General features: G+C 66.5%; 2 protein-coding genes across 3 annotated transcripts; both read left to right on the top strand.

The window, feature by feature from the left end:
• The first annotated feature begins 1,533 nt into the window (after window positions 1–1,533).
• TIMP2 (TIMP metallopeptidase inhibitor 2) lies at window positions 1,534–12,273 on the top strand. Its single transcript, XM_054221889.1, has 5 exons — window positions 1,534–1,889; window positions 9,590–9,690; window positions 9,774–9,882; window positions 10,245–10,369; window positions 10,749–12,273. Exons 1-5 carry the CDS (start codon window positions 1,763–1,765, stop codon window positions 10,947–10,949), a joined length of 663 nt encoding a protein of 220 aa, XP_054077864.1. The 5' UTR covers window positions 1,534–1,762; the 3' UTR covers window positions 10,950–12,273.
• A 571-nt stretch (window positions 12,274–12,844) lies between these two features.
• On the top strand, window positions 12,845–23,830 carry USP36 (ubiquitin specific peptidase 36). Of its 2 annotated transcripts, none has more exons than XM_054221928.1 (20): window positions 12,845–12,967; window positions 13,358–13,631; window positions 13,704–13,925; window positions 14,718–14,828; window positions 15,128–15,230; window positions 15,878–15,945; window positions 16,364–16,434; window positions 16,839–16,921; window positions 17,250–17,361; window positions 17,657–17,797; window positions 18,090–18,190; window positions 18,497–18,635; window positions 18,868–19,563; window positions 20,225–20,349; window positions 20,920–21,444; window positions 21,721–21,887; window positions 22,293–22,463; window positions 22,739–22,854; window positions 22,945–23,077; window positions 23,151–23,830. In XM_054221928.1, exons 1-19 carry the CDS (start codon window positions 12,962–12,964, stop codon window positions 23,074–23,076), a joined length of 3,363 nt encoding a protein of 1,120 aa, XP_054077903.1. In that variant the 5' UTR covers window positions 12,845–12,961; the 3' UTR covers window position 23,077; window positions 23,151–23,830. The 2 variants fall into 2 exon arrangements, with proteins under 2 accessions (XP_054077903.1, XP_054077904.1); XM_054221929.1 differs by having other exon boundaries at window positions 12,856–12,964.
• The last annotated feature ends 75 nt before the right edge of the window (window positions 23,831–23,905 follow it).

The raw sequence follows: 23,905 nt of genomic DNA, 5'->3' as shown, positions 1-23,905 counted from the left end.
GATGCGGCCCGTGCACGTGGCCTCTGGGGCCATGCAGCACCCGGGGCGCGTCCCCAGCCCACCCCAGGTGCCAGCTGGCCACGGGCCACATCGGCCACTTTGCCCTTGCCTTGCGCTTCACTTGGCACAGCCTTTCCCGGCCTCGCTCACTCTCCTGGCCCAGGGTCGGCAGCTCCACAGCACCTGTCTTGGTCCCGGGGCTGTGCCGGTGGCTGTCCCTGTGGCTGTCCCTACTGTGTGGCTCCTTGTCTCCTGGGCTCAGCCAGGCAGGGAGTTCTGCACCCCGCTGTGAAGCGGGGCCACCCTGTACCATGTCCCCCTGTGCCCCCAGACCATCCCACCAGCTGTCCTGGCCCTTTTCCTGGCGATCTGACATCTCCCCTCATGCAGGCAGGATAGCAGCGGCCTGGGAGGCGCCCGGGGCAGCGGTGCGGCATGGACAGCAGGACCCTCAGCCCCTGCCTTGCCACAAACAAGCTACAGAACCCCTGGGCCCCCAGACCCTCAGCCCCGCGGTGCCCTGGGAGCAGCGCGAGCGCCCAGCAGCACCTGGGCATGCGGCAGCACCTGGTGCCTTGGGCCGGCAGGACTCCTGGCAACTGCTGCCGAAGCATCTGCAAACCCTGTGCCCCACAGCGGAGTCAGGGACCTGGAGTTCTGTCTTCAGGTTTCATCCAGCATCCCATCAGCGTGAATGCAGCCACCTCCCACAGGTTCCCTGCAGGCTCAAGCAGGGCTTGGAGCGGGTTCGGCTGCCCACGTTTCCGCTGCTTCTTCTCATCCTAAAGGGCAAGCAGCCCTGACACCTCCTTCAAACATGAGTAGCCGTGGCAGGACAGTTCTGTGGCCAGAGGCTGGCTCAGGAGCGGGTTGTGTGGCCGCGGTGCTGGCTGTCACCACCAGCGTGTGCCCGCAGCACCTGGCTCTGCCGTGCTCCGGAGCCGTGTCCGTGCCCGGAGGCAGAGCTGGGCTCTTTGCCCGCTTCGCTCATGCTGCTGGAGTACAGGTACGGTGTGACCGGCAGCATCCTGACACCCTCCGCGGTGATGCAGCCAGGACAGGGACGAGGTGGGGTTTTTGGAAACGCGCTTCAGGGCCGGTGGTTGCAGGCCAAGGGCCGTGGGCACGGCACAGCGGTGCGGGACCCCCGGGTGAGCGCGGCCATCGCCCGGCCGTGCGGTGGATGCGGAGGAGGGAGAAGGCGAGGGGACGGGAGCGGTGGGATGAGCTGAGCCGGAGGAGCCGGAGAGGAAATGCTTGGGCACAGACATAATCGCAGCCCTCCCCTGCAGCTCCCCGCTCTGCTGGGCGCAGGCCGGGGCCGGGCTCCGGTGCCAGCCCCCGCCGCCTTCCCCTCCCGCTGCCGCCAGCGCCCGCCCGGGCGAGGGGGCGGTGGGTCCCGGGGCGGGGGCGGCCGGTGCCGGCGGCGGGGGCCGGGCCGGGCCGGGCCGGGCCGGGCCGGGGGAGGCGAGCGCGGAGCCGCATCCTGCGGAGGGGCGGGAGCAGGCGGCTGGCCCGGCGCCATGCAGAGGAGGAGCAGCAAATCCCCGGAGCACATTAAAAAGCGAGGCTGAGCGGCAGCCGGGGAAGGAAGAAAACACCTCCATAGAAGGCAGCGGAGCAGCGGCCGCAGCAGCGTCCGCAACGCCGCGCAGGGGCCGCGGCTGCCGGCCCCCCAACTTTCCGGCGGCGGCTCGGCCGGGCCGGGCGGTGGCCGCGGCTTTTCCCGGGCGGGTGGCCGAGCCCGCAGCCCCGCCGCAAGATGCCCGCCGCGCTGCCCAGCCTGCTGGCCTGGCTGGCCGTGCTGCTGCTCGGAAGGGCCCGCCCGGCCGACGCCTGCAGCTGCTCGCCCATCCACCCGCAACAGGCCTTCTGCAACGCCGACGTAGGTGAGCGCCGCCCGCCGCCCCCCCGCGCTTTGTCCCCGCGGGGCCCCGCAGCCCCGGCGGCGGTTCCGGTAGCCCCGGTGGCCCCAGTGGCCCGCGCGAACTTCCCGGCGGGGGAAGGGACGGAAAGTTGGCGCGGAGCGGGCGGGCAGGGAGCGGGCAGAGCCGCCCCGTTCCCCGGCACCTGCCCGCAGCCGGCGCGGCGCGGTGCGGTGCGCTGCGGGCTCCGCGCCCCGGCCGGCCCCGGGGGTGTGTCGGCGGGAGCAGATGCGCGGTCGGGCGCGGCCGGTGCCTCCGTCCGCCCGGGGTGTGTCCGTCCCTCCTCCCGCCGTCCCGGGGGGACCCTCGCGGCCGCGCCCGGCGGAGCTCCCCGGGCGGGGGCCGGGCCGGGTCCCCGCCGCGCAGCCCCGGCCCCGCGGGCGAACCCGGCCCCTCGCAGCTCCGGTGGAGCCGCGGTGGGACGTGGCAGCGCGGGGAGCGGGCGGCTCCAGGGGAGGCCGGGGCCCTCCGAGCGCGGCCGCCTCCCGCACGGCAGCGGCACCCAGCCCGGTAGGGCCGGCCGTCGGGCTCGGTCACCTCCCGTCTGCTCCTTATTTCCAGGCATTTCCTCTCCCCCGTCCCACTTTGTTCGGCTTGGATGCTGCTGAAAGGGAGGGCTTGGCAGCGCCGGGATCTGGATTCCTCTTTCTATGAATAATGCCCTTATTAAATTTTAACATATTAAATAAACAGACCAGCCCCAGTTCCTGACAGTCTCCTTTGCGGGGCTGTTCCCAGGCTCAGCTGGAGAGGTAACATTCCCAAACACTTAGGCAGCCCCAACCTCTGGACGGCCCTGCCCCATGCCCTGCTCGGGAGCCAGGATGCTCCTGACGGATTCCCAGGCTCCCCTCACCCCTTCCACACCCAGATCCTGGCGTTTCTTCTCCGTGGGAGTAACTCCCTCGGTATCTGGCTGCTCCCTCGTGTACCCGGCGCTGCCTGGCCTTGCTGCTGGGCACAGCATGCTGTGAAGCAGATTGAGAACAGGGAGGTTTCTAGACAAAATGGAGCACTGAATTTTCGGAGCTGTTGGTCAAGCCGGTGCCTCTGGAGCACGGGATCCCCCGGGCCCGCTCCAGGAGTGGGACTGTGGCTTCCCGTCATGCTGTCGCAGAGCTCAGCTTTCCGGGGCACTCGTGACTCACTGTCCGTCCTGGGGTGCCGGCTCAGCCCTGACTCAGCTGCTGAGTCACCGTCTGTCTCGGCAGCCCCGGCTGTCTCAGCCCTGCCCCGGGAGGGCGCAGCGTGGCCGGGCAGCACGGGGCTGCCCCGCTGCCCTCCGCAGGTGCTTGTCCTGCGGGCATCTGGAACCTGTCCTGTGGAGGCAGCATCCTCCCGGGCTGCGCTGCCCGCAGCGCTGGCACCTCCTGGCTCCCAGCCTGAGTCCCCTGCACGGCTGGTCTGGATTGGTCTGGTCTTGTGTGACCCGAGGTGGGGACAGTGCTGGGCTGGGGGGAGCAGGGTTCATCCTGGGACGAGCTCCCCAGCCTTCTCTTCCCAGACAACATGGATCCGTTCCTGCATCCTGTGATCCCTGCCCTTCTTGGTGCTTCTTGTCTTGCCCCTGGATGATCTCTGGGGCTGGGAGGCTCCTCCGCCAGCTCCATCCCTGTGGGCGCACGGAGCCCAGGGAGAGCCTGGGGTGCTGGGTCCTGCTGGGGTGGAGTGGCCTGTGTCCAGACTGGGCCCTCGGTGGAGATGTGGTGGCTTGGAGGTGGCTGATGCCCTGCGGTGCCTGGTGCACCCAGGGTAGCCAACAAGCTGCAGGGCTCGCATTCATCACTCGGCAGGGGGAAGCTGTGTGAGTGTGGGTGCTGGGATCCTTGCTCCATGGCATAGGGTGTGCCTGCCACGATCGTCTGTGCCTCCCCACGGCCACTCTGCCCTCACTCATGCCGCTGCAGCCAGATGAGGCTCCGCTCTGTGTCACGGAGCGGGACTGGAGCAGCTGGAGGGCTGCATTTCCAGGTGGGGCAGGGGGAGGCGGATGCGGGTCTGCCTTGGGCATGGGGTGCCGGAGGGGCTGGGGGTCACATCACCAGAGCTGGCGACTTGGTCCAAGGGACCTGGCCAGCTTGCGCTTCCTGGCCCATGAGATGGGCAGTGAGTTTCTGCAGGGCCCAAGGGCTCAGGGCTACCCCATCTGCCATTCCTCTGCCGGGGCCATGCCCGGGCAATGGAGGCCAAGGGCCACTCTGTGTCTGCTGAGGCCACTCAGCCATGGGAGATGCTCAGCTGTCGGGAGATGCCGAGGATGTGGCCAGGCCAGGGGCTGCAGGGGCTTCTGCTTGGTGTCCTCTGGAGCAGCGTGGGAATGTCGGGGGTGAGGGAGGTGATGCTCAGCTCTTCTGGGCACAGCCATGGCTTTGGCCTTGTGTGGCAGTGCCAGTGCCAGGAGGGGCCGATGGAGCAGTGGAGAGCAGGGGCTCAGTGTGCCTCCCAGGACGGGGGCACCTTCGATGTGGCCCCTGGCATCTTTGCACCGATCCCAGTAGTCCCAGCGCTCTGTTCCTCGGGATGGGGTGCAGAGAGTGTGGAAGCAGGGGAGGGACAGCAGGGACCGGGCAGGGTTGAGGGTTTGGGGAGAGAGGTGGGAGCAGCCCCTGCGGGGGGAGCGCGGCTGCCCGGGGGGCCCTGCTGAGCCCTGTGGGTCCCCAGTGCCGCCCTGCCGAGCTCCGGTGGTCGCAGCCCTTCCCGTGCGGCTGGCGCAGAGGGGCCGTGGGCTGACTGCTGGTGCCGCCGCTGATTGGGCCCCGTCCCGCTCCCGTCAGAGGGCTGGAATGACGCAGGCAGCCATGGCAGCGCACAACCCATGGCTCCCGCGCAGGCCGGCGGCGAGCGGGGCCTGGCGCCCGGGCGCTGCCTCCCCCCTCCCCACGGACGCTGCCGTGCACCGGGGAGCCCCCGTGACCTCCGCTGCTTCTCCCTGTGGGGCTGCCGTGCTCAGTGCCACATCCCTCCGGCATCCCCAAAACCACCCCGCTGCTGTGCCGGGACGGGGGTGCCCTGCTCTGCTGCCCCTGCGGCTGCCGGGGTGCGGGCAGGCACCCGGGCGCTGGTTGCTGCCCATGTGCCAGGCAGGGCTGGGGCTGAGTCCCTCCCGGGGGCGTTTGCCGGCTCTCCATCTCCACTGGCCTCAGGCAGGGCTGGAGTGACCCTGGGGCTGCCCCCAGTGCGGGGACGGGTGGTGGTGCGGGGCGGGCAGTGCTGGCACTGGCAGGCGGCCCCTTCGCTCAGCCGGCTGCCAGCAGCCCCGGAGAAGGGAGCTTTGTTCCCTGGCCATTCAGCCCGGCAGCAGCCCCCGCGGTCTGTGGGCACCGGCGCTTCCCGGGCGGCCGCGGGTGGGTGCTGGCGGGGCCGCACGGTGGGGACTGGGGTTGGATGGCGGAGGAAGGGGTGGCCATTCGGCACATCTCTGGCCAGGAGGGGAGTCTGTGGGCCGAGGCTCCTCGTGCAGCCCCTCTGCCCGTGGGGCACACACAGGCGGGCACTTTCAGCAGCTTCCCCCTGAGCTGGCGGGGGGCGATGGCAGGATCCACCCCGGCTGCAGGGCAGCACCCACGCAGCTTCCCCTCTTGGCAGGTCTCGCCAGGGCAGGTCACCGCTTCCAGACTCCCTTTCCTCCTCCCCAGGGAGAACCTGGGTCTCGCAGCATCTCCCCACTGGCTGCCCACTCCTGCTGCGATGGCAACGGTCCGCAGCAGGAACCCCCAGCTCAGCAGCCAGAAACACGGGGTGCAGCCCTCGAGCTGGGGCAGCGGCGCAGCAGGCGTTGAGGAGGACGGCATCCTGCCAGCTGGCAAGTCCAGAGAGACGTCCTGGTGGGTTTGTGGCTCTGGGTGACTCTGTTTGCCCCCGTCTCTGTCACAGTTGGTCGCGTGCTCCTCGCCTGCTTTGGGGAGCAGCGTGGGGTCGGCCGGGCCCCAGCATGGGGCCCTTCCTGGTGGCCCCGCTGCCCGCCGTGGCATTGGGACCGCTCTGCTGCGGGATGCCCTGGACTCCTCAGCCGCAGGCAGCCCCGGCTGGTCAGGGTGGGAAGTCACCATGTCCCACCAGCTCCCCGTGGCCCCCATCCCTCTGCAGCCAGGGGCAGATGCCCCTCTCCCTGCCGGCCCTTCTGCCTGTTCCTGCATCCCGCCACAGGCAGGACGGGCAGCGAGGAGCGGGGCTGGGAGGCGGCCATGGGCCGTGCCGAGGCAGCTGCAGCAAGGTGTGTGGGGGGCTATTGAAAGCCCTTGGAACTGGCCCCAGCCCCGAGTCCCCCAAGGCAGCAGGAGCAGGGGGCAGCCCTGCTCGGTGGGCAGGGGACAGGGGTCTCCAGAGGCCCCGGCTGTGAGCGCATCACTGCTCATGCAGCAGCTTCTGTGCAGAGGTGAAGGCAAACGCTGGCGTTTCTCCCAGTGCGGAGGCAGGGAATTGCCAGCCGGCAGCTCCGGCATGGTGGTGAAGCCCCCTGCACTGCCAAGGCGGTGGGACTGACCCTGGTGGCAGAGGGCAGTGAGGGGACCAGCTGCCTTGCAGGGGTCTGCCCCCAGAGGGGTCCGGGGTCCTCATTACGGGGTGCCTGCACGTGCAGCGCTGGGGGCCAGCACAGGGCTTGTCACCGGTGGGGCTCCCACCCTGCCGGGACAGGGTTGCTCCACGGTGCATCTTCTTGCCACAGCTCGTCCTGCCTGGGGAAGGTGCATTTCCAGCATTGTCCTGGTCAGACTCGGTCATCCGGTGCTGATGGCGCGTTGTGCGTGCCGTGCACCCCGGGTGCCGGGAGAGCTTCACCAACGGTCCAGGCTCCCGCGGCTGGTGGCTGTCCAGACCAGTGGCAGGAGCGGTGGGTGACACAGCCAATGGGGCATTGGCATTTGGGGAGGTCCGGCTGCTGGTCCTTGGGCACCCGGGGGTTTTCTCCGTCCCTTAGCCCTGCCTCCTCGTCCCGGGGATCTCAGCCGGGCTCTCCTGCAGGACTCCCCTCCGCCGTCCCTGCAGCACGCCCTCCTCGCCGCTCCGGTTCCTGGCTGGTGCAGAGCAGCTTGGCTGCTCCGCTGGGGTCTTGGCGGGGAAAGCGCAGCGCAGCCGTCCCCTCCACAAAGCCGCACTGTTCAGAACAAATCCGCCTAGAATTGGGCTGCATTTTTGTCAAGTGATTCATCAGCACGTGAATGGAAAAGGCTGGAGCCCACTGAACCAGTAACCATTCCCCGCGCCTGGAGCCGCAGGGACGGAGTCGGCGCGCGGCTCTCCAGCTTGAATGCACCCAAGTTGCGCCGCAGTCGGGTGCGGAGCAGCGCAGGGGGACGCGGGAGGACGCGGGGTCGGGGGTGAGGGGCAGCCCTGCCTGCCGTAACCCAGGCGCGCTGCTGGCAGGGACGGAGCCGGCGCTCGCTGAGCAGAGCTCCTCCAGCCCCGGGCAGGGGCCATGCCGAGGGGCTCGCCCTGCTCCGGGCAAGGAGCGTGGGGCGTCCCGCGTGGCCTCGCTGCTGCTGTGCTGCCAGTGTGCCCAGGGGGCCGGGCCCTTCCCCGGGGGAGGGAGCATGGCCGGGAAAGCCCTCCGTGCAGCCCTGGTAGCAGCAGATGTTGCATCCACCTCCCTGCCCCGAGCGAGTGCCACATTGATGGGAGCGGCTGTTTTGGGGAGTCTGGCCCCTGGTCGTGCTGGTGGCCACCTTCTCCAGACTAAACTCAGTCGGCACTTACTGGTACCCACGTGGGGCAGTGCCCCGCCGACCTTCAGCTCAAATAGCCCATCTGCGTGCCCCCGTGGTATTTATAGAGTGCGGTCAGATTCCCTCTCCTTGCTGGGCCAGGCAAAAGAAGGCAAGCGTGTCTGTGCCAGGCTGGCGGGCAGCCCCCGGCTGCTCCCACCCCAGCACCTTTTGGTGGGGGAGACAAGCCATGTCCCCAGCTTGGCTGGCGCTTGCCCTCCTGCCCCCCTGGCCAAAGCACAGCTCCCCGTTCCCCACCCCAAGGCATGCCCGGGGAGCGGGGCTGGCAGGGCCAGGGGTGCCCCCGAGGGATGGGGGAGCCCTGCGAGCCCCTGCCCTGCAGCCAGGCCCCCTCCCCAGCTGTGAGGATGCTGAGCAGGAGCTGCGGCTTTGGGGCTGTCACTGTCCCCAGCGCCATCAGTGTCCCCGGTGCTGCCTGGGGCCGGCCGGGAGCTCCCATCCCCACGCCATCGGAGGGAGCCAGGCAGGGCAGCGAGCCGCAGGTCTCGGCGCAGGGACCCAGACCCTGCACGCCTGAGGGGCTGCAGCTACCACACGCGGCTGCGACCTGCACAGCGTGGCACCCAACCAGCCCACCGTGTCCTGAGCCGGTGAGTAAGGGTGAGCTGGCTGCCTGCCGCCTGCCTGCCCTGCTCGCCCCGGCCGCCCCGCAGGTCACTGCCACGTGCCGAGCGCTCACGTGCTGCTCTGTGTCCCCGGGCTGCGCTGGCAGCGTGACCGCAGGGACCCTTCCAGGGCAGAGCTGTCCCCAGGCTCCGGGGCGCTGCGGCCTCGCTGGCCGTGGGGCACCCGACCTTGTCCCTTGGCACCCAGCACTGGGACGGCACCGGGGCTGCGCAGAGCCGGGGGTGCTCTTGCCTTTGGCCGGGCCACATGGGGCTGTCGGCTGGGGAGCTCGCTGCCTCCCCTCACCAGGACGTGTTTTTCTGCTGCCCCAGCCCTCGGCGGCCCCGGGTTATTTTCGCAGGCAGCGAGGGCAGGAAGCGACGCCCCGCGGCCCCCGGAGGATGCGGTTTCTGCGCCTGCACGGTGTGAGGCTCCGCGCGCAGTCGCTGGGGGTCTGGCAGGGAGCCGGCAGCCAGAGCATCACCCCGTGGCAGCCAGGACCCCTCCGTGGTGGGATGGGGACCCCCTGCTCCGGCTGCGGGGGGCAAAGGCAGCCTGACCCCAGGACCCCCGCTCCCCCAGGGTGGAGGTCTGGAGGGGCTGGGTGGGTTCCCTGGCCTGGCCGCTCTGGGAGGGGGCTGCAGGGCACGAGGACCTGGTGGGGACGGGTACCCCGCCACGGGCTGCCTGTGGGGGCACTTGGTGGGATGGTGCCATGGGGACACGGCTCCTGCCTCCCTCTGCACCCAAAGGTGACCCTCCAAACAGCTCCCTCTGCCCTTTTCTCCTCCAGCCCTGCCAGGCCACGCGGGCACTTGGCTGGGACCCTCATCAGAGACTGGTTTAATTAATGACAGTGGGCAAATAGTGCGGTGCTCCCAGGACGCTGCTGGCAGGTTTTAGCTGTCTCAGTGCCATCTGGGTGACAGGCACGAGCCCGGGCAGGGCCAACCTGTGCCCATGAGTCCAGCAGGGGCTGGGCAGGGACCGAGCCAGTGCTGGCCAAGGGTGACTGGTCCAGCACGGCTGGTGGCAGTGGGGCCGGGCAATCCTGGGGTGACTTTCCCTTATCACCCGCCGTGAAGGCACTGCTGCAACACTGCCCGTCGCCGTCCTGTGCATGCCAAAGCCCTGTCCCTTTGGGGACAGCACATGACAGCCAGGTCCACGGGCAGCTGGGTGTCTGCAGGGGGGACGGGGGGTTCGCTGCGGGCAGCCAGCCCTGCGCGAAGGTGGGAGCCCCTGTGGGATGGGGGGGCTGAGTGGGACCGTCCCACCCGGCAGCGCCTCTGGTCCCCAGCCACCCCCGCTGACCTCGACGTCTCTCCGTTGCAGTGATCCGAGCAAAAGCCGTCTCTGCGAAAGAGGTGGATTCGGGGAACGATATATATGGGAATCCGATCAAACGAATCCAGTATGAAATCAAGCAGATCAAGGTAACGAGGCACATTGGGGCAGGAGACCGGGGGGGACGGGGCAGCCTCTGCGCCAGCTGCTCACTCCTGCTCCTTCTCTCCAGATGTTTAAGGGCCCTGACAAGGACATAGAGTTCATCTACACGGCTCCGTCCACTGCCGTGTGCGGCCGGCTGCTGGACACCGGCGGGAAGAAGGAATATCTCATCGCAGGTGGGTGGCCATGAGGGAGGGCTCTTGGGGGACGTTGGTGGCAGGGCTGGCCCTGAGATATGCCTCCCAAGACGCCTGCGTGCCCGCTCCCTGTGCATAGCGCCCCCCTGGCTCCCACCACCAGCCCTCGGTGGCCCCCCCGGCTGTGTCCTGGCCGTGTTTGGTAGCCCCGGGCTGTGGCAGGGGCAGCTGGGGGACAAGCCTCTGCTCCCTGGGGCTGTGGGGACAGTGCATGGCGGGCGGGGACGGATTGCAGCAGCCTCCAGCCCCCCAGGCCCGGCTGAGCCCCCGGCACCCCAAGTCAAGGTCGGGTCCCAGGGGTTGGGGGGTCCCTCTGAGCGGTCGGTGTGGCCTCTCCCCAGGCAAGTCAGAGGGCAACGGCAAGATGCACATCACGCTCTGCGACTTGGTCTCCACCTGGGACTCGCTGAGCCCGACCCAGAAGAAGAGCCTAAACCAGCGGTACCAGATGGGCTGCGAGTGCAAGGTGAGCACGGGCAGCTCCCCCCACCGCGGGGGGGTCTGCAGCCTCGAGGTGGGCGCAGGCTCCGCAGTCGGATGCTCTTCCCCGTCCTTCAGGGATGATGCTGTGCAGGGGGCACAGCACACAGCCGGGGATACGGGAAGGGCTGCCGAGCCTCTGGCTCTCCCTGGCTGGGAACCAAGGCCAGCCCTGGTACCCATACCCAGGGGTCCCCTCAGTCCCCCTGCATCGGGATCACATCCCTGCTGCGCCTTGCTGGGATGGGGCAGCCTGGCGTCCCTGGTCCAGAGCTGGACCACCAGCCCCAGCCGCCCTGTGCTGCTTCCCCCCGCCCCAGCGTTCCACCCCGGGGGTGGTGGGTGACGGTCTCTGTTGTGCGCAGATCTCGCGCTGCCTCTCCATCCCCTGCTTCGTCTCTTCCTCGGACGAGTGTCTCTGGACAGACTGGGCGATGGAGAAGAACAACGTGGACGGGCGGCAGGCGAAGCACTACGCTTGCATCAAGAGGAGCGACGGCTCGTGCGCCTGGTACCGCGGCATGGCCCCCCCCAAGCAAGAGTTTCTCGACATCGAGGACCCCTAAGCCAAACGAGCGCATTCCAGTAGCCAGTAGAAAAAAACCTGCGAGATGTTAGACTGGTCCACGCTGATATCAATTCCTGGAGACAGCATGAAAATCCGCTCGGTTGCGGGGGCCCCTGGGCTGCGGCGCCTGCCACATGCGTGCGGGGGGCAGGGACGGGGACCCGCTCCGTCGCAGGCACCTGGCAGCCCGCGGCCATGCCAGTGGCAGGGCTGAGTGGGGCGCAGGGGGACCCCCCCCACCAGGGCCACGTCCCTGCCCGGCCACGCTCAGCCCTGGCGCCCCAGAAGGAATGGAGCCCTCGTGAGTGGCGGGAGCTGCCCCGTCTGCGTAGCAGGTCTACCAGTGCCCCTGCCGCGAGGCAACCGCCCCAGCAGCTCCTGCCAGACAGCCCTCCCCACCACAGCATCCCCAGACACCCTCCAGCACCAGGGACCCCCCACCCCCCTCCCCACCCACTGCTTGTCCGTCCCTTTGGGGTGCAGGAAGGGCACAGCTCGCCAGGCCCGGGCTTGGCGGGGCTTTACCGTGCGTCAGAGCCCCGTCTCTGTGCAAGAGGGCTGGATGGCTCCTGCGCAGGCGCCATGTCCCAAAAAGCCAGAGGGGCGCATGGCTGGGGTGACCCCCCTGCATGCACCTGGGTGCTGCTGCCCCTTTCTCCACATGCTTCTTGCCCCATGGGGACGCAGAGGTGAGCACGGCACTCACCACCTTCCCCAGCATTGCACGGGGGTCCACCGCAAACCCCTGGATGGGTGGAAAGCTGCTGCCAGACCCTTCTGCCACCGCCGATGGGCTCAGCCCCACCGGCCTTGGCAGGCAGCGGGGCTTGGCAGGGCATTCCCCCCCGGCAGGGCACCCGAGGCAGGAGCAGGTCCCCAGGAGCCCCGGCGGCACGGTGCAGGGTGTTTACCATCGCCTCGTGCAGCTGTTTGCTGAGCCGAGCCCTGGCCTTTGGCAGCGCTGCAGCATCCCGGCCAGTCCCACTCCCTGCTCTGCCACGGCAGGGATGGAGGCCGGCACCTGGCACAGCCGCAGGAAAACCCGTCCCCTCCAGGGAATCCTCCCACAGACCTCGGGCCCCGCTTTCTCTGAGCCATTCCCAGGTCGCAGCGGCACCGGCGTGTGCCGCGGAGCTCCGGTGCGCCCGCCGCCCCGTCCCGCAGCCCTGGGGAGCGTGCCGGGAACCATCCCCGCAGCCCTGCTCCGGGGGCGTTTTCATGCTGTGCGTCCCTGGGAGGTTTAAGATGTCGTACTGGACCAGTCTGGGCCATTTCAACATATTAAAGAGAAAAATTAAAAAGAAAGAAAAAGAAAAAAAAAACCCCAACCTCTAATCAATCCCATATACGACTCCCGTTCGCTTTCTGTATGGTTGTACCCGCTGCTGCTGTCGCTGGTATCTGTCTGTCAGTCAATATCGCCACTTGTTTCCCACCGCCTCTGTGCTCCCTGTGCTCTAATTTCTCTCTCTCCTCGCCAGCCGCCGGGCTCATACCGGCTCCGGGCGGGGGTGGGGAGGCTGCGCCGGCGGCGGGGGACGAGCGGCCGGTGCCCCCGGGGCACCGGGCGGGATCCCGCGGGAGTGACAGCCCGGATCCGCCGGGCAACGAACAGGGCGGCGAAGGGAGGGGCCGCTCTCAGCCACTCCCGGCAGCGCCGACCGCGGCGGGGAAGGGCAACAACGGGGACGGGAACGGGAAGAACGGGGGCGGGGGGCGGGGTCCGGATCGGGGCCGCCCCCGCTGCGGGGCCGCGCGCCTGCGCACAACCATGGAGCCGCGGCCCCGCCCAACCGGCCCCGCCCCGCGTGGCCCCGCCCCCGGACGTAGCTCCGCCCCCGGGCTGTCGTCAACAGTGGGGGGCGTGTCCGGCGTTGGCACTGCCCCCTCGCGGGCCGGGCGCGGAAGCAGCTGGCGGCGGCGGCTCCTCCTCCTCCTCCTCGCTCCGGCGGCGACGACTCCTCCTCCTCGCTCCGGCGGCGACACGTGCGCGTGGCGGCGGGGACCCGGATGGTGGTGAGTGCGGCCGGGCGGGACGGCACCGGGTGGGCCCGGCGGCGCCGGGGCCCGCGCTCCGCATCGCGCCGCCCTCCTCTCCTCTCCCTTCCCTTTCCCTCCCCCCCTACCCTGTCCGCGGGGTTGCCGTGGGGCGGGCGCGGCGGGGCGTCGGTACCGGGCAGGCCGTACGTGGCGGCGGCGCTCAAGGTCGCGGGCTGCGGCGGGCGGGCGGCGCGGTGCCCGCGGCGGCGGGGGCCGTGCCGTGGGCCTAGGCCCCGCGGACGGGGGCAGGGGCAGGGGCCTGCGGGCGGGCCTAGGCCGCGACCCGTTGCCCCGGCAACGCGCGGCCCCGCAGCGGTAGCGGAACCGCCCGGCGCCCCCGCCCGACCGGCAGCCCCCTCCCCGCAGCCGGGGCCTCCGGGCCCCGCCATGCCGATCGTGGAGAAGCTGAAGGAGGCGCTGAAGCCGGGTCGGCGGGAGGCGGGCGAGGAAGGGGAGCTGGGCCGGTTGCTGGCCGCCTCCGCCAAGAAGGTGCTGCTGCAGAAGATCGAGTTCGAGCCCGCCAGCCGCGGCGTCTCCGGGCACCTGGAGCTGCTGCGGGGCAAGTACGTGCTGCTCAACCCCCGCGCCGAGGCCACCGGCCGCCACCGCGGCCCTGAGGAGGGAGCGCCCGGCAAGCAGGGTAGGTTGAGGGGCCGAGGGGGGCCCTCCCCACGTTACGCACCCCCGCGGCTCAGCACCCCTCTCCTCGCAGGTGGCAGCCATGCCCCGAGCGGTCTGGGGGATGGGGTCCCCGCGCCCCAGAAGGTGCTCTTCCCCGTGGAGCGCCTCTCCATGAAGTGGGAACGGATCTACCGGATCGGCGCTGGGCTGCAGAACCTGGGGAACACCTGCTTCCTCAACTCCACAGTGCAGTGCCTGACCTACACCCCACCGCTCGCCAACTACCTGCTCTCCAAGGAGCACAGCCGCACCTGTGAGTGGGGAGGGCCGGCTCGGCGGGGAGCAGGAGCGCCCGCATGTCCTGCTCCCAGTGCTGCGCTCAGCACCTCTGCGCGTGGCTCTGGCGAGGGCTGCGCGGGTGTCAGGATGCGCCTTCTCAGCTCCCTCCTGCCCCTTTCTCCATCGAGCGGTCATTCCTGCATATGACTCGCTTTTCCTGGCCGTAGCAGTGTTCCCAAGCTCTGCATCCTTATTTCTGGGGAGGCTTTGTCTCTGCTGGGCGTAGCCAGGACTAAGATGGGTCCAAGGGGATCTGCTGCTTTCCTGGAGGCTGAGCTGGGGGTCCCAAACAGCCCCTGCCTATGGGGACTCCCTGAGGGCAGGGCAGAAGGCTGCCCACAGGCAGGCAGTGCTGTTGATGGGTGGCTTTGGAAGGGAACCCAGTGGGCACTGCTCCAAGCTGTGATCAAGGTGAGCACATGGGGCTCGCAGCCCCATCCATAGGGCTCCAGTGGGATCTGCTCCTCAGGGCCGACCTGTGGGCTCCTCCAGCAAGTACCTGTGACCTGGTTCCCATCCATGTGGATGCTGTGTTGTCTGGGGGCTTGCGGTGGCTGGTACTGTCACTGGGGCTGTGCCAGCCAGGGTGGCGTGTGCTGGTCCCTGGGTACCCGGGATGCCCCAGAGGTAGCTGTACAGTAGCACAGAGCTCGTAGGGAAAACTGAGAGTGGCTGAGCTGTGTTGGGCCAGAGATCCGCTCTCCCCTGTTCTGCCTCCGTCTCTCCTGTGTTTGTCCCCAACGTCCTGTCTTCTCTCCTGCTCTAGGTCACCAAGGAGGATTTTGCATGATGTGCGTTATGCAGAACCACATGATCCAGGCTTTTGCCAACAGCGGCAACGCAATAAAGCCAGTGTCCTTCATCCGAGACCTCAAGAGTAAGGATGGTTGCCCTCCCCTTCCCTCCCGTAGCCCGTGCAGGAGAGCAGTGACTAAGGCAGGAGCAAAACCTTTGAGATAGGGGCAGGTCTTGGCAGATGGCTCTGCTGAGATGACTCACTGACCCTGCCAGGGGCTGATGACTTCATGGGCTGTGCGGGGCTTCCCCTGTGGCCAGCATGAGTCTGACATCTGGTTTGGGTTGAGGGGGCTCAAACCCTGAAGTCGCTGCCCCGAGGTGGGGGGGGCTTGTTTCTGTTGCAGCAGGTGCTGGGGCTGATTCCTCCCTCTCCTGCAGAGATTGCCCAGCACATCCGGTTCGGCAATCAGGAGGACGCGCACGAGTTCCTGCGTTACACCATTGATGCCATGCAGAAGGCCTGCCTGAATGGCTGTACCAAGTATGTGGGGCCTCTGATGGCCCGTCACTGCTCTTCTCCACTGTCCCCTTGCTGGTCCCCTGTGCCCACGGGAGGGGGCTGTGGGGTGAATGTGTCCCTCAGGTCTGGCTCATAGAGGGAGGTACTGACTCCAGGGGCCTCGGGTGGATGGCCCAGCCCTCTGCCCCTCTGTGACACAGCTCTGGGCTGTTGTCTGCCTTTTCCCTTCTCCTGACATCTCCACCCCAGCATAGCTGTGGTCCTGTCCCCAAGTCCTGAGGCTGCTGTGGGTTTGGATCCTGTCCCAGTTGCTGGGAATCTAGGCATGCTTGCTAGTTCAGCTCCAGCTCTGTGGCTGAGCAGCTTTTCCCCAGGCCCTCGATCCCGGGAAGTCTGCATTGCCTCTGTCTGCAGTGCCCAGCTCTGAGCTCCAGCCAGGAGTTTCTGCTCTTTCTGGAGGAAGGTGCACATCGGAGCCTGGTGCCACCCCCTGAGCTCCGACACTGGGAGAGCAGACGGGCAGAGGCTGTGACTTCCCGCTGCTCCCAGAGCTCTGCAGCCCATCCGCTGGCCAGAGCGCGCAGGGGAGGTGTCCTGAGGACCCAGCGGTGGCCCGTGGGGGTGTCCGTTGTGGAGGGCGGTGTGAGATCCGGTGCTGCTGTCTCTAGGTTGGATCGCCAGACCCAGGCCACGACGCTGGTCCACCAGATCTTTGGCGGTTACCTGCGGTCCCGTGGTGAGTGCTGGCTGTTGGGTCCCAGGCCTGTGACTCTCAGAGCTGCTCTTTCCCTGAGAGCTGTGCAGTAAAAATCTTGGGAAGGTTGCTAGGCGTGTGTAAACTATCCAGAGCTGCAGCTGGTTGGTCTTGTGATGCCTGTGGGTCATGACCCCTGTTGTGGCAATGGAAAAAGCTGTTGGCTGTGGGTCCCCAGCTCCAGCAAAGGAGCCTGTGTTGCCAGCTATCTAGCAACGCTTGCTGTCCCAGCACGTAGTGGAATTGCCAGCCTTCCTCCTTGCCAGGCTGTGAATCCTGGCGCTCACATCCCAGAGCCCAAACGTGAAGAGGGGGAATACTGCGGGTGCCTGTGCTGTGCCAGGGTGGTGGTGGGCGCAGGTGTGGTGCCGGGGCGCACCCATTGCTCTTTCTTTTGCAGTGAAGTGCTCAGTGTGCAAGACGGTCTCGGACACCTATGATCCTTACCTGGACCTGGCGCTGGAGATCAGGGTATGGCGGCAGAGTCGGGGATGGGGAGGAGCTCGGCTCTCATGGGGGATGTTCCTGCAACTGCACCGTTACTACTTTCAAAGCTCTTGACCTGCCAGGGTCAAGGCATGGTGCAGGCAAGAGGGAGGCAGCTTCTGTTGTTGCGCTGCCTTCTCTGTCTGGCAGAGCAGTGCCCGTTGCCTGAGCATGAGCCACAACTCCTCTGTTGAGTCTCCGTGGGGGGGGGACAGTGCAGCCATCCCTTGTGGCATGCTGGCCAATGCCAAGCTGGTGGTAGGCTCACGGGGTTGGTGTAGTCTGTGGCGTTGTGCTTGTGTTATCTCTTGGGGCCAGCGTCTTGGCAGGGAGCTGGGCTGTTGTGTGGACAGGCTGCTCGTGCCCTGACCTCTCCTCTGTCCTTGCAGCAAGCCGCAAACATAGTGCGGGCACTGGAGCTGTTTGTGAAGTCGGATGTGCTGGGCGGGGAGAATGCCTACATGTGTGCCAAGTGAGTGTGTGGGGCTGCAGGCGGGAGGGGGCCCGCTGGTGTGCTGGTGGGAGGCAGGTGGAAAGCTGCAATACGGGAGGGCTTCTCTACCTGCTCCATGGCTAAACTGTGAGGTACGTGGCCATGGAAGCCTGCGATGAAGCCTGCCGCTCTTCAGCTCCCTCCTATCATGAGGAGGACCTGGGCCAGCAGCCATGGCCGTGAGCAGGTGCCCTGGAGCAGTGCCTGGTGTCAGCAGGGTCATTGCCATGGGGTTTGCCGCTTGGCGAGGGCTGGCAATCACCTGGGAGGTGGAACAGCTCGAATAGCTCGAGATCTTCCTGTGCAGATGCAAGAAGAAAGTGTCGGCCAGTAAACGCTTCACCATCCACCGAGCCTCCAATGTTCTCACGCTCTCGCTGAAGCGCTTTGCCAACTTCGGTGGAGGCAAAATCACAAAGGTGAGGGCTCTGCAATCCAGAGCTGGGGCTGTCTCCTGGCCTGAAGCCCTGCTGCCCAGGGCAGGGTGGGAGGTGGTCCGGTGCGCAGTGCGAGCTCTGCCGCAGGCCTGCAGCCTATCCCCGGCTGTGCGGTGGGAGATTGCTTCGTCCTGGCATCTTCATCACTATGCCCTTTGCCTCGGGAGAGCTGGTCCCTCTCTCTTAAGAGATGGGACTCGTAGGACAGCCGGGCTACTCTTGCTCTAGCAAGAAAGGCGTCTGTTGTACAGGCTCCTGAGCCATCCTCTCCCCGCAGGACGTGGGGTACCCCGAGTTCTTGAATATCCGCCCTTACATGTCTCAGAACAACGGGGATCCTGTCATGTATGGACTCTATGCAGTGCTGGTGCACTCTGGGTACAGCTGCCACGCGGGGCACTACTACTGCTACGTGAAGGTGAGCCCCGGGTGCTTTCTTGGCACCCCCTTTGGTGCTCGTGGGTCCCTGTGTGCACAGAAAGGAGGGTGCTCAGCAGATGTGGATGGTGTGGAGCACTGGATGGGGGTTACAGGCTGTGCTCCGCCGCAGGAAGTGTGGGGGTCTGCTCTTACCAAGTCCCTTTGCCGGCCCTGGGTCACCTGTGGGTGTTTTGGGGAGAGGAGCTCTGCTGACAGGTGCCATTCCTGCTGCTTTTCAGGCCGGGAGAGTCCCTGGACACAGCCCAACCATGTTCTCTCTCATTCTGCAGGCCAGCAATGGGCAGTGGTATCAAATGAATGATGACCTGGTCCGCTGCAGCAACATCAAAGTGGTCCTCAACCAGCAGGCCTATGTGCTGTTCTACCTGAGGTGAGAGCACCCTGCGTCCCCCAGTCCCTCTGTCCCCTGCTCTCAGCATTTGGGACGGGGCTGTCAGCACCTGCCTGGCTGTGGGAAGGAGCTTGGTCCAAGTAGCCCCAATGCCCACGTGTGTGCACTGGCCCGGAGGAGGGTGGCAGGGAGAGGTCCAGCCCCTTGTCATGGTTTTGCTGTAGATCAAGAGCACCTCACCTCCTCGGAGCCTCTGGCTCCTGTTTCTTGTGTGCATTTCTGACAAGAGCGTTCCAGTCGCACAAACCCTCGCAGTTAATGCGTGCGCTTCTCTGCCTTCACCAGAATCCCCAGCCCCAGGAAGAGCTCAGAGGGGTCCATTGCCAAAGCTGCCTCCAGCCTGCCTGGCCGCACTGGCAGCATCTCTGATCAGGTCAAGAAAACCGTGACCAACGGGCCCCTGTCTTCACCGCTGATGGGCCGGGTGAGTCCTGAGGGCTGCTCTCAGCCAGTGCTCCCGGGAGCTGCTGCCCCTCTGCCTGCTCCGCGAGGGGGGGTGGCTGCAGCTTCGTGCAGAGGTGGGCGCGCTGCTCCTAATGGGCAGGAGGGATCCTGCTGAGCCAAGGGTTCTGTGAGGGACAGGGAGGGCAGGATCACTCTGCATCCTTGTCTCCTTGGATTCTCTCCTCGCTGAATTTCTCTCTCTCTGTATCTAGAGAGCGGACACGCTGCCGGGAAAGAAGCTGCCGGGGCCGGAGGAGGTTGGAGTGCCTGTGGCCCGCAGCACGTTTGGCATGGGGCCGAAGCTGCAGAATGGAACTGCTCCGCCGAAGGTGCCTGCTGGGTTCCCATCACCCAAACTGCCCCTGAAAGCCACCCACGCGTCCACAGCGCTGCCCAATGATGCAGCCCGGAGGCCCAAGAAGCCGCTCTCCTTCCCGCAGCTGCCTCCCACACCCAGAGCAGCTCAGGGCTTCTGCGACACCAGTAACACAAATGGGGCCAAAGCAGAGCTGCCCCAGCAGAGCTCCTGGGAGAGCAAGCAGCCACCTACCTCACCCAAGCTGCCGCTGGAGCCCAGCCCGAGCCAGGAGCCCGGGGGCAGTGGGGAGAACGCCGGGACGCTGGAGAAGGACTCCTGCGGCAGCAGTGCTGCCAGCCCAGCACACGGTGCAGCGGGGAAGCTGGCCAAAGTGTCCCAGAAGGCCAAGAGCGAATCCGGCGGCTTCTGCACCTCTCAGGAAACAGACTGTGGCACGGACCTTGCTGAGGGCCCCGGCGCCGAGCTGGCTGCCCCTGAAGACTCCAAGCCGGCAAAATTGAAATCCTCTCTGTTGGCCAGCGCTGCTCTGGAGCTGAGCAGCACCATGTCACCACCACCGGCCAAGAAGCTGGCACTCTCCGCCAAAAAGGTGAGTCTGAGCATCTGCCCAGAGACTTCAGTAAGAGCCTTGTGCCTTCTGAACTGGGGCTTGTGTTGAGGGTGAGGGTAGAGCTAATGTTGGGTGTCCTGCTAAGCCGGCAGTGGGTGGGGAGACCCCCTCAGCCCAGGGCTGTAGCAGTGGCTCTGCCCTCCCTCTGGGTTGGGGAGTGGGGCCAGGTCCCCGCTGTTGTTCACATCGCTGAGTGATGCAGGAGAAATGGCTTCTGCCTTCGTGCTCGGCGGAGGGGTGGCTGTGCCAGCCCCTGCAGCAGAGCGGTCTCACCAGCCTTCTCGGGGAGCGTGTCCCCTGGGGCGAGTGGGAGCAGGCGACGCCGCAGCTGGAGGGCTGCAGAGTTTCCTTCTCCCTGGGCAGTAGTGTGGGACTGGCCCTCGGCGTGCCACTGTGCAGCCAGGGCGCAGGACAGTGTGCTGGGGTTTCTGTTCTTTAAATTTCCTTCCTTCCTTTTTTCCTTTGTGCTTCTAACTGAAAACACTTCTGATTCTTCTTCTACCACCCCTCACTTCCCTCCCCCCGTCTGTGTCTGTTCCCCTCCCCTTTCTCTGGGCTCCCCTTTTTATTTTCTCCTCTTGGCTCACGGAAACCTCTTTTCTTTAGACCACCAAGTTTTTATTTATGTCAATAACTGCAGGGCAGCACCCCGCGGAAGGCGAGCAGAAGTGATCGCCACGCACAACCTCACCCACAATTTGCTGACACCTACCCCACGAACACCACCCACCCCGACTCCACTCCCTGGCCTTTCGGCAAGTCGAGGTAAGCGGTGCCATTGCTCCCAGGCTCCTGCACCACAGCAGCAAGGCCAGTAGCAGCCGTGGGGTGCTCCACGAGGCAGCTGTCTGGCATCACAGCTGGCTCAGAGGGTGATTTTGGCAGCCAGCTCTCCTGTTCTCCTGGCTGGCAGTGCTTGTTCTGGATCCTAGAAGCAGGGCAGATTCTCTGACTGTCGGTACAGGGTGTGAGGGAGCTTTGCAGGCTCTGACCACGTATTAGTGTCCTGTGGGATCAGGAGGCACCAGCCTGGTCTAGATCTTGCTCCAGGTCTCCCTTGTAACCTTCACCATCGGCATGTGCTGCAGCAACACTCGCTCTTTGCTAATCCCCCGTGGGACAGTGTGTGCCCTGTGCGTGGCTGGCGCTGGGCAGCTGCAGGGTCACTGTGCGCTTGCAGCTGCTGCTCTGAGAGTAGGGTCTGATTCAGACTTTGTGGCCGTGACAGTAGCAGTTGGGTGCTGTGCTCGTGCACCTCGGGGTGGGAAGGGAGAGAGGCGCTCCTGCTCCCGACCTGGCTTTCAGATCATGTCAGCCTCTTTTCCTGTCCTTCAGGCTGTCCTCATCTGCTCCCAAACTGCCAAATCCTGAAAAGCCCACCTTCAGCTTCATCCTCAACTCAGCCCCTTGGCTCCCAGCCTCCCCCCTGACCAACGGTTCCACTGCCCACCCTTCGCACCACCTTCCTCCCTGCAGCAGGGAGAGGGGGCCCAGCCAGACCACCCCTGGTTCCTCCAAAAAGAAGCAGCGAAAGCATCATCATGGAGCAGACAGCAGCCCTCATGCTCCACCTGTGAAGGGCAAGGATGAAGTCTCCAGCCCCCCCAGGAAGAAGAAAAATCTTGCTCGGGAGGGTTCGGTGTCCCTCACGGGGAAGAAGGTGGCAAGCAAGGGTCCCAGCGGTAGCCAGGAGGGCCCGGGCCGTCAGGACCTGGAGAGCCGGCCCAAGCAGCAAGTGACAGACCCCAGTACTTACCGGGACACGGAGCCCATCTCCCCAGTCAAGAAGAAGAAGAAGAAGAAAAAGAGGAGAATGGAGGAGACAGAAGAGCACTGCTCTGGGACACTGTCCTCGGGCAGGTGAGGGGCTAGGGTCACGCGAGAGCCCTGTGCACCTCCGCTCTGCCTGAAGTTAGGCTCCCTGGGCTGTGGTTGGGTGCCTCGTGTCTTTCTGTGGGTGGGACAAGCCTTGCCGTGGAGCGAGCTGAAGCACTGGCTTGCTGGGGGTGGTTTCACCCCTCGCCAAGTTCCAGTGCTGGGGTGCGGGTGTCCCTGCGTCCCATTGCCCTGCAGGGAGCTCGAACGCTTTCCCCTCTGGTCTGGTTAGAGCGAGCTGACCCCTCCTGCTTTCCCCAGCTCTAGGAGGGCTGAGATGGAGCCCAGGAGGACAAAGCAGCAGCGGAGTGTGGAGGCTGGGGCTGGAGAGAGCGAGCACCGCAAGCGCAAGCGGAGGGAAAGCCTCAGCAGCCTAGCCTCGGAGCAGCCGGCTGCCAACGGCATCCACCCTGCAGACAGCGCTCCAGGTATGACCATGTGCCTCCACCCTGCCTGGAGCCGGCTGCTCGTCTGCCCACACAGCCCCTCAGAGCACTGGTGTCCAGTCCCTGGTGCTTGTTGGTCCCCACAACTGCCTGGAGGTGCCCGTCCTCCTGACCCCAGTCCTTGGCTGGCCTGCCCGCAGGCCTGTGTGCCGCTGTGCAGGAGAGCAGCCTGATTGTACCCTGGGTGAGGGTGTGCTCCTCTCCAGACTCGAGGGGATGGGCCCTTGAGGGGTGAAGATGGGGCCCCAATATGACCAAAGACCATGGGCCATCAGGACCTTGTTAAATCCTGACAATGTCTCCTGGGGCAAGACCTTCCTTGGGGATGGAGCGACACAGGAGCTCCCTTCTGCTCCCTCCGCCTTCTCACCCCGCCTGTTTCCGCAGTGGCAGCACGTGCCTGGGACAGCCAGGCTGGAGATGGGTATGGGCCCTGCCCAACTGCCCCGAGCCCTGAGCCCGGCCGTGGGGCTGGCACAGCACCCAGGAGCCAGGAGGAGTCCAGCGTGGTGGAAGAGCTGCTCAGGAACTCCTTGGACAAGGCTTATGGCAAACAAGGTAATCCCCGCTCACCTGGGTGGGCGAACAGCCACACAGCTCCCCTGCCTCGAGGCCTGGAGGTGGGCAGAGCCCTCTGTGCTCTGCCAGGGCCTGAGCTGCCCCCAGCACCGGTGCAGACAGCTGTGGGGCTCTGGGAGGTGGGCCGATGCGCCTGCCCGAGGGGCTGCTGGGGGTGCTGGAGCGAGGGGCTGCTGCCGCTGCCCCAGGGGCCCTGTGCAGGCGGGTGCAGCATGCACAGCGTGGTGCTCCCTGCTGACCGTGCTGCTCTGCAGTCCTGACCTGGGAGGGCGAGATCTCGGCTGTCAGCCAGGACGCCATTCGGGACGCAGCGTGGGCCCGGAGCGAGACTGTTATCGATGAGTGGGACGAGGAGTTTGACAGAGGGAAGGTGGGTGCTGGCCATGTCCTGGCTGGGGTGGGTGGGGGGAGACGGGGGACTTTGCGCTCTGACCCCAGGAGCCTTCCTGCCTCTGGACAGGTAAAGAAGATTAAAAAAATGAAGCGGGAGCGGAGGAGACACTTCAATTCCTTCCAGCAGCTGCAGAACAGGCGCAACTTCTGGTCGGTGACACATCCTGCCAAGGTGACCAGCCTGAGCCATCGGCTCTGAGGTGAGTGAGCCCAGGGTGGCAGGGAGGGGGGCAGTTGCCTGGCAGGGTGCTAACACCGCTCCTTTCCTCCCAGGTTGAGATCTGCGTCCCCCAGCCGGTGCACGGAGCCATCCTGGGTCAAGGACCGGCTGGGGAGTACTGTCCTGGCTGGTGGACCCTGCTGCGGAGGGGACGCCGTCCTGCATGTCTCCCTGCCCCTAGCCCTGGGGGTCATGCAGCGCTTGCTGTCCCCTGCTGTCCCCTGCCATCCCCTTCTGGGAGCTGCTGTCCCTGCAGGCCCCGGGGTCCCTGTGGGCTGGGGCTGCTTCCCTCTGCTCTCCGGCTGCGGAGGAGCCTGTCGAGCTCCGACCCGCTCCCCTGCCTCGTTCAGGCTCCTCCGCAGCTCCTCTGTGCCTCTGCCTGGGGCTAGAGCAGCCCCTTCTCCCCCCCAGCCTGGAGTTCAAGGCTGGGGGGGATTCCTGGAAAGTGCCTGCAGCTCATCCCTGCTGCTCTGGGTTCACGTGCCACCCCTGGGGAGGGGGACACCGGCCCCCACTGCGGGGCTGGGAGCACCAGGGCTGGTGTTTGTCTCCTGGGGATGCTCTGACCCCTCCTGCCCCCACCTCCCACCCCCCTGCCCGGCCAGGGCTTACCCTTCCCTGTCCCCCCTCGTCCTCCTGTGCGAGTCGCAGTGGAACCGTTGGGCCCCCCGCCCCGGGCAGGTCCCCGCAGGGCCGGGGCGCTGCCGCCGGGACGGCGGGCAATAAACGGGTGGTGTCTCTGTCGGTGTCGGTGTCCGGGCTGGGCTCGCTGGCGGCGCCGGGGGGAGGAGCCTGCGCGGCCCCGCCC

This window comes from Rissa tridactyla, chromosome 15, assembly GCF_028500815.1.
Source record: "Rissa tridactyla isolate bRisTri1 chromosome 15, bRisTri1.patW.cur.20221130, whole genome shotgun sequence".
Lineage (NCBI taxonomy): Eukaryota > Metazoa > Chordata > Aves > Charadriiformes > Laridae > Rissa > Rissa tridactyla.
This window is presented reverse-complemented; position numbering and strand designations above follow the sequence as displayed.

Coding starts and splice junctions, on each gene's coding strand:
- USP36 (XM_054221928.1), top strand. Junction 16,435..16,838: donor ACCTGGCGCTGGAGATCAGG/GTATGGCGGCAG, acceptor CTGTCCTTGCAG/CAAGCCGCAAACATAGTGCG. Junction 16,922..17,249: donor AATGCCTACATGTGTGCCAA/GTGAGTGTGTGG, acceptor CTTCCTGTGCAG/ATGCAAGAAGAAAGTGTCGG.
- TIMP2 (XM_054221889.1), top strand. CDS start 1,763: ATGCCCGCCGCGCTGCCCAGCCTGCTGGCCTGGCTGGCCGTGCTGCTG. Junction 1,890..9,589: donor CTTCTGCAACGCCGACGTAG/GTGAGCGCCGCC, acceptor TCTCCGTTGCAG/TGATCCGAGCAAAAGCCGTC. Junction 9,691..9,773: donor ATGAAATCAAGCAGATCAAG/GTAACGAGGCAC, acceptor CCTTCTCTCCAG/ATGTTTAAGGGCCCTGACAA.